Source organism: Humulus lupulus, chromosome 8 (assembly GCF_963169125.1).
Source record: "Humulus lupulus chromosome 8, drHumLupu1.1, whole genome shotgun sequence".
Classification (NCBI taxonomy): domain Eukaryota; kingdom Viridiplantae; phylum Streptophyta; class Magnoliopsida; order Rosales; family Cannabaceae; genus Humulus; species Humulus lupulus.
This window is the reverse complement of record NC_084800.1, coordinates 19,741,898-19,750,430: the sequence shown is the minus strand read 5'-3', so window position 1 is coordinate 19,750,430 and position 8,533 is coordinate 19,741,898. Positions and strand designations below refer to the sequence as shown.

Below are 8,533 nucleotides of genomic sequence, written 5' to 3'. Positions count from 1 at the left end.
TAACATGCCACAACTTTGAGGACCATAGAACCTGATTCCTGACTCTCTAAATATGATACACTAAAGCTGATACAACAGCTATATAGCAACCTCTCCTAAATTTGGTGATGTGTTTGGCTTTGGATATCCAACTCAGTAATGCAATAAAATCCCCTGTTTGAGCTCTGCAACCGATCCATTCTTTTAGTTTCACTAGACAGATTTTGCTGTAATCACATTGGAAAAATAAATGTGAGATCTCTTCATTATGCATTCCACACAGTAGGCATAGTTTATCCACTACCTGACCATGACTACTAAGAAAAGTTCTGGTTTTCAACTTCTGATGCATCGCCAACCATAAGATGAACCTGTGTTTTGGTATATTGCATCTCTCCCAAACAAATTTACTCCATTGAACCTTAGCTTGTTGATCATACAGCAATGTATGCCCCGAGTGTATTCCATACTTCACTGCTCTGAACACTGCTTCAGCCAATCTAGCTCGAAAAAGTTCTTTAATTTCCACTATTTTTTATCAAGACATTAAATTAAATATAAATTTGTAAAATTATATTTAAAAGAAAAAACATATTTTCTCTTATCAAGACATTAATTCTTAATCTTATCTATATATAAGATATAAGTGGAAGACAAGGCCACACCCATATACCAAGCTCAAATTAGTTCTTGGTGAGAATTATGATGAGCTATCATCATAAAGGCATCGATCGATCACACTAGCTATGAAAGACAAATGTAGGGCTTTTTTATAATTAGCGTGTGCAAGACATTGACCTTCTCTACTAATAGTCATCAAATTCTCATGTTGTGCAGAAAAGGCACCATTAAATGTCTTGCAAAGAAACCATACCACCAAATTTGTCGAATTTCTAATCTCAGCAACAAAAGCTAATAAAATATAATTCACTCACAACTTTATTATATACATTCGAAACTCGCATTATTCATAAACTCTTCCAAATTTGATGGGACCCTGTACACTCTTGATAGGACTAGAGATAGAGACTGAATGATGATATATATTAGCTGAAAATTAAGGATTGGAGATGTAATTAAATATACTTAATGAACGCTGAGAATAATCATAATAATACTATATGGAATTAAAAATATTATATTGACAGTACGCCAATATCATATTTAATAAATTGGTTGCATGTAATTAATTGCACACCTCTAAATTGATTTCAACTTTCAAGTTCGAATTCTCTATCTTCCAATTAAGAAGAGAGATCGATATTGATGTGATTGTCAATGATCATAATAAATAAAACGGTCCCTATTGTTCTTATTATTGGATACAGTGGGTATATATATATGTGGATGAAATCAATATAAACTATAGGTGACACTTAAAGGAAAGAATGTCATTACACAAATGCTTAATATACATCGTTTTATGTTGTTTTTTATTGCTAAAATAATAAAATATTGGAGTATACACATTAGCCTTTCGTTAGGAAGAAATTTAAAACATAAGGGACGTGAGGGTATATGAGATTCCTCTCTCGCTCTCTCTGGCTCAGCATTTATTACTTCTTTCCTCTCTTCATAAATACTATTGCACCATCTCAATACGCCTGCATGCAATATTAACTCCTCTTCGCCTGCCACATCCACTCCATCTGTTCTCTCTCTCTCTCTCTCTCTCCATTACTTAGCAACTTCCCCATCTCGTTGTCCGTTTCTTTCTTTCTCTTCTTCATCACCACATTCATCTCTCTCGACCTTTTTATTCCGAAACCCTGCAGCTCAGATTTACTGTATAATTAATCCATAACCACTACTAGGTATAATATACTCTCCTCGACCTAGCTAGCTCTCCAAAACCCTAGTTCTCTGGTGATTAATAATAACTGGAGAACGGATCTAGCTACAGCTGTTCCCAAATATTATATACTACTAATAACACTGCTATATAGCTTGAAAGCATCGATCTTCGAGTTTATCCATTTATCTTGTGATAGAGTTTTTCTGATAGTCATCTCTTTATCCTCATAGATTAGAGACAGATAGTACTACAAGAGAGAGAGAGAGAAAGAGGGGTTTTTTCATGTGTGTCCCGAAGTCTTTTTAGGCGTTATAAACTTAGTTTAGCAATTTTGAAAGTGGGGTATTAGTCAAAGATCCTCTACCCAGTGTGTCAAAGTCTTTTTCGCAATATTATTGTATTTTTTTTTTGTGTGTAGTGTAGGTTAAATTAATCGAGTTTTGTTTGGCACGTAATGGAGAGGAGGAGTACTTTTTGAAAAGCCACAAATTATAGTCATTTCTACCATCTGTCACATGTTGTAACAATGTTATTAGCCTAATAGCACCAGAGAATCTATTAACAGCTAACGCCACAAAGAGTCAACTGCGAAAGAAAACCAAACCCAAAACGACTGAGCTAGAGATGAATATATCGTTTAGGGTTTTGTAGAAGACTGTTTCTATACATATGTATGTAGTCGCTTCCACCAAGGAAAATGCTTCCGGTGCGATTCATCAGAAACTTAATCCGATCATTTGTCGGAAGACAGTAGTGTTTGGCGTATTTTCCAGTCAACTTCGCGGCTACTTGCATTGATCAGGTTTGATTTTTCTCTTTTCCTTCCTTTTCTGTATATATGTATATTAATTTCCATGGATAAATGTTGATGGTTGTGGCGGTGGGATTTCCTTGGGAATCCATGTCGGTTAATTCTATGTAATTTATTTTTTTTTGTTCATAAATATATCATTATTATATAATTCTTATAAATATCAATAATCTAACATAGCACAGTCAATTACATTATAATGAGTTTTATTGTATGTTTTGAGTACATATATTATATTCAAGTAGTAAACCCTTCTCGATAGCTGCGCAGACCAGAAGAATGAATGTGAGTAGGGTGGGGTTGGAGAAGACTTTCATACATGTTATTAATTACAACTTTTTCGTATATGAAAACATTTATATCTTGTTCCACAGTGGAATACAGATAATCATATCATTTATAATGCAACTCAATATTTTATATTTGGTCTCTCCTGTACCTCTTTATTAAGTTCTTCAATTCCATCATCTTTCAGATCCAAAAAATTAATTAGGGGTTGAAGATTAAGACTTGGTGCTATCCTTCCAACTGAGATAAACTAGGACACTATATATAACAAGTACTCTAACTAGCTGTAGCAGATATACTTTATTGATTAACAAAAATGTATATCACTCGCGTGGCTTTTTCTTGGCAGAGATTGAAAGAATCATAACAAAAAAAAAATCGGTACTCCGGACTACTTTAAGGATTTCAAGCAATGTTTCAGCCAAATATGTTCGAAACCGTGCACCATCACTTAGCGGATATTAGCCACAAAAGTACTTCCGAAAGTGACCAGTTGGGAAAGATGAGAGACGATGATCTTGAGCTTGACACTAAATCGGGCACCGAAATTATGGAAGCTCCGTCAGGAGATGAACTAGATCCAACTCAACGCTCCAAGAGGAAACGTTATCATCGTCACACCCAACGTCAAATCCAGGAAATGGAAGCGTAAGCTTTTCACCTCTAAATTATAGATTAGATTGATATATGTTTTAAGGGATTTTTTTTTATTTGATCTATATATTTTTAAAAATTTAGTTACAGATTAAGTACTGTATGTTTCAGATTCTTCAAGGAGTGCCCCCACCCAGATGACAAGCAAAGAAAGGAGCTTAGCCGTGAGTTAGGGTTAGAGCCTCTACAAGTCAAATTTTGGTTCCAAAATAAGCGAACTCAAATGAAGGTATACTTGTGAAAAATGACATTTATATACTTGTAGAAATAATCTTCATTACTTCGATCGCTTGAAACAATCTATTTAAGCTCCGTACCCTATAGTCTTATATTTTTTTGTGCATGCACTAGTGCATAATTATATATAATGTAGAAAAAATCATGCGAGTTCCATTTTTTTTTAGGCCCAACACGAACGCCATGAGAACTCAATTCTGAAAGCTGAGAACGACAAACTTCGTGCCGAGAACAATAGGTACAAGGAAGCCCTGAGTAACGCCACATGCCCTAACTGCGGAGGACCAGCAGCTCTTGGCGAAATGTCGTTTGATGAACAACATTTAAGGATAGAGAATGCTCGTCTAAGAGAAGAGGTAACCACTGGAATAAAAAAACTTGTGTATTTGCGAGTTAAATTTTTGTTACTCTAGCTATAAGAAAGAACGATTAATAAGCTCTTCTTCCACTCAGATTGATAGGATATCTGGGATTGCGGCCAAATACGCGGGCAAGCCTTTGTCTTCATTTTCTCACCTTTCATCTCACGCTTCCCGTTCCCTGGACATTTCGGGTGTTGGAAATTTTGGATCACAGTCGGGTTTCGTCGGAGAAATGTTTGGAGCAACTGGTGATCTACTGAGATCAGTTTCAGTCCCTACTGAGGCTGATAAGCCAATAATAGTTGAGCTTGCTGTGGCAGCTATGGAGGAACTTATTAGAATGGCCCAGGCCGGAGACCCTTTATGGGTTCCTGCTGATAATTCCAATGCTACTAGTACTGCTACCACTGAAATTTTAAATGAAGATGAATACTTGAGAACTTTCCCTAGGGGAATTGGACCTAAGCCACTTGGCATGAAATCCGAAGCCTCAAGAGAAACAACCGTGGTCATTATGAATCATACTAACCTTGTTGAGATTCTTATGGATGTGGTGAGTTTGCATAATCAAACTTACTATTTTAATGTATCTTTTATTTAAATCATGAACTTATATTATTTAATGATATCCCTATGTTTTTAAATATAACAGAGCCAATGGTCAACTATATTTTGCGGAATTGTTTCAAGAGCTTTGACCCTCGATATCCTCTCCACTGGAGTAGCAGGGAACTACAATGGAGCACTACAAGTGGTAATGAAGAAAATAAGTTAAAAAACATTTTAACCAAACCATATTCATAGAACTACTCTACTTACTATTTTCTTTTTATTTTTGCTGCTTTTGACCTTTAGATGACAGCTGAGTTCCAAGTACCCTCACCACTGGTTCCAACCCGAGAGAATTACTTCGTTAGGTACTGTAAACAACATGGTGACGGAACTTGGGCAGTGGTTGATGTTTCCTTGGACAATTTACGTCCAAGTCCCATTTCGAGGAGCCGAAGAAGGCCATCTGGTTGCCTAATCCAAGAATTGCCAAATGGATATTCAAAGGCAATAACTCTTTTTCTTTACTTAACTTTAGATATATATATATCTTTCATTACTATGCTTTCATGACATTTAATATATGATTCTTGCAATGATAATTAGGTTATCTGGGTGGAACATGTTGAAGTGGATGACAGAGCTGTTCACAACATCTACAAACCGCTAGTTAACTCGGGTATTGCCTTTGGAGCAAAGCGTTGGGTCGCTACACTGGATCGACAATGTGAACGGCTTGCAAGCTCAATGGCCAGTAACATTCCGGCTGGAGATCTCTGTGGTATACATGCATTAATTATTAATTAGTTGTCATTTATAAAAGAAAAAAAAAACCTCTTGCTCGATCTTGGGATAAATTCATGATGAGTTATGGTTTGACAGTGATAACAAGCCCGGATGGGAGGAAAAGTATGTTGAAGCTAGCAGAGAGAATGGTGATGAGCTTTTGTGTGGGCGTTGGTGCTTCAACTGCTCATGCTTGGACGACATTGTCGGCAACGGGCTCTGATGATGTAAGGGTCATGACCAGAAAGAGCATGGATGACCCTGGTAGACCTCCCGGCATTGTACTAAGTGCTGCAACTTCATTCTGGCTTCCTGTTCCACCGAAGCGGGTATTCGATTTTCTAAGGGATGAAAACTCTCGAAGTGAGGTAACTAATTAATTTCTCTCATTTCTTTTCATGTTCTAAAAATTATGTCATAGTTATCTGCTCTAACCACACAATTTTTGCTATTGGCTTATACAGTGGGATATTCTCTCAAATGGTGGCCTTGTTCAAGAGATGGCCCATATAGCTAATGGGCGTGATCCGGGCAACTGTGTTTCCTTACTTCGCGTGAATGTAAGTAGTAAACATTCACTATTTCAATCCAATCCAATTTGAAACTATAATATATATAATGATTCACTTGGGTAATATTTAGATATGTTCACTTATTGATGTTGTTGTTCAATGTGTAGAGTGCAAATTCTAGCCAGAGCAACATGCTGATACTTCAAGAGAGTTGTACCGACTCAACGGGGTCTTATGTGATTTATGCACCAGTTGATATAGTTGCAATGAATGTGGTATTAAGTGGAGGAGACCCCGATTACGTGGCGCTCTTGCCATCTGGATTTGCTATCCTTCCTGACGGAGCTGCTAATAATTCTGGTCACATTAATACTACTGGACCAACTGGAGGAATCGTTGACGTTGGTTCGGGTGGCTCATTACTCACTGTGGCTTTTCAAATCTTAGTGGATTCGGTTCCTACCGCCAAACTTTCTCTCGGATCAGTCGCAACGGTTAACAATTTGATTAAGTGCACTGTTGAAAGGATCAGAGCTGCAGTCACCTCTGAAAATGCTCAATGATTGTTTGGTAAAGGCTTCTTGTGATGTGATGATGATGATCAAGCATCTGGGTAAGTTTCATTTATTAGCAAAACCTAAGATATACTATACTATGTATACGTATATTTCTTTTTTTAATGGCTCTTTTCTTTGTGTCCTTTTGCAGTGACAACGTCAGAAAATTATGAAACATGCTAAGAGAATTAATAAGTTATTAGCCAATGACGCAAGTTTTATTAGGATATTATTAGTCGATCATTAATACGTACGAGCTAATTGAAGGAAGTCAAGAACGCACCTTACAATATCCTGGTGTTGAGGACAAAAATGTATTATTAAATCGAAGCTGAAGACTATTGGTGCGCAAGGATAATGGGTTCGGGTATTGACTTCACCTAACAAAAGTGGATCAAAGTAGACTCAGACGGCCTTTAATTGTTTATAATAAATTTAAGTTAGAATAACTTTTGGTTAATTTAGGCCCTTTTTGCCTCTCTTTTGATTTTGGTTTAGTTAAATTGAAGATGTACTAATATTATGCATATGTGACTGTGGTGCAACTCACATTATTTATTAGCATTTCAATTAATGTCTTTTTTCAATTATATATATTACTTAATTCCTGATTCAATTAAATAATATTAGATAATCAGTTGGAAACAATATTTCATGATTGTATAGCTCGATCGAAAGTATTCATCCATGGTAGAGCTATACTAAACAGTTGAAGTAGCCGTTGTTAATTTATAAAAAAAAAACTTGTGATGTTATGAGATTAGAGGAGTGCTAACCACTATCTTTTGCACTTTAATGTGTGAAGGGAGTGAGATTTTAAAATCGTAATAAGAAACACCAATATATATACACTCATCCTAATTATGTTAGCCACGTCAGTACATAATTTTGTTGGTTAAAAATTTGTGTAGTTTATAATAGCATGATAAACTATTTATAATGCATGTATAACGTTGCATATATAGTTTTATCGCTTCTCTAGGCGATGAGAGGTGTAGAATAGAAGTAGTACTACTTATATAACTGCAAAATACTGACAATACTTAACCATATGCTCGATCAGTTTAGACTTCCCTTTAAAGATACTTGCTTTCAGGTAAAATTAGCTAGGTTGCTTGGGGACCACATTTGTATAAATTAACCATTCGGACAAATGATTCAGAAAAAGCAAAATGCTGAAATACATAACTGATACAAAGCAAAAATTAAATTTTTTTTTTTACAATATATATACAGAAAGATGTGAATGTGATAGTTCAATTACAACATCAACATGTAGATATAATTCGTAGTTGGTACCTTTACTTCGCCTAGCATATATGTAGGGTCGTTTGTTATGTAAAAAGCAATAGGCAGCAGCACAGTTCATAATTTATAAACGTATATACTATCTTCTTCTTCTTTTTTAACAAAAAAAAAATATATAAACGTGTATAATTTATTAAATTTTCGATGCCCAAGAGAGAATTTATGAATTGAATCAAGGGTTGTTGGGACCATTTAATATAAATTTATGGATCAAATAATAATATTTCATGAGAGGGTCCATTAATAGGTGGTGGTAAGTATTGCTAGGGTGCAGAAATCTTTACTTTTTCAAATAGAGATATTATTATTTCTGATCGAGTGAATATGTCACGAAGTTATTGCATCTATAGTGAAGAATTATTACCTTTGCTGCTGCACAAAAAATAAATGAGTCGTGCAAGTAGTGTGTTAATTATATGAATATGAGCTCATTTTTAATTACTTTCATTTCTCATTATTAGTCATTATTAATGTCTTTTTTTTTACATCAAAAGTGGAAATTCAGAAATAGAATAGACACGAGACTATGGTTATAACTTTATATTTTTTTATATAAATGTATATCATTAAGTTCATATATATTTGTTAAACTTTAATGAACTTAAGAATAAAAACAAATAGTAGATTATCATTGTTTCTACATCATGCTTATCCATTTAAATATACTAGGTAGAAGTAACGTAAAATGCACGTTT

The 8,533-nt window shown here is 35.1% G+C and overlaps 1 protein-coding gene across 1 annotated transcript; it reads left to right on the top strand.

Annotated features, from left to right (window-relative positions):
• Positions 1-1,643: 1,643 nt before the first annotated feature.
• On the top strand, positions 1,644-7,120 carry LOC133795535 (homeobox-leucine zipper protein MERISTEM L1-like). The gene is made up of 12 exons (XM_062232986.1): positions 1,644-2,576; positions 3,223-3,521; positions 3,639-3,756; positions 3,932-4,120; positions 4,218-4,679; positions 4,779-4,880; positions 4,982-5,182; positions 5,282-5,456; positions 5,558-5,829; positions 5,926-6,021; positions 6,141-6,586; positions 6,682-7,120. Exons 2-11 carry the CDS (start codon positions 3,286-3,288, stop codon positions 6,534-6,536), a joined length of 2,247 nt encoding a protein of 748 aa, XP_062088970.1. The 5' UTR covers positions 1,644-2,576; positions 3,223-3,285; the 3' UTR covers positions 6,537-6,586; positions 6,682-7,120.
• The last annotated feature ends 1,413 nt before the right edge of the window (positions 7,121-8,533 follow it).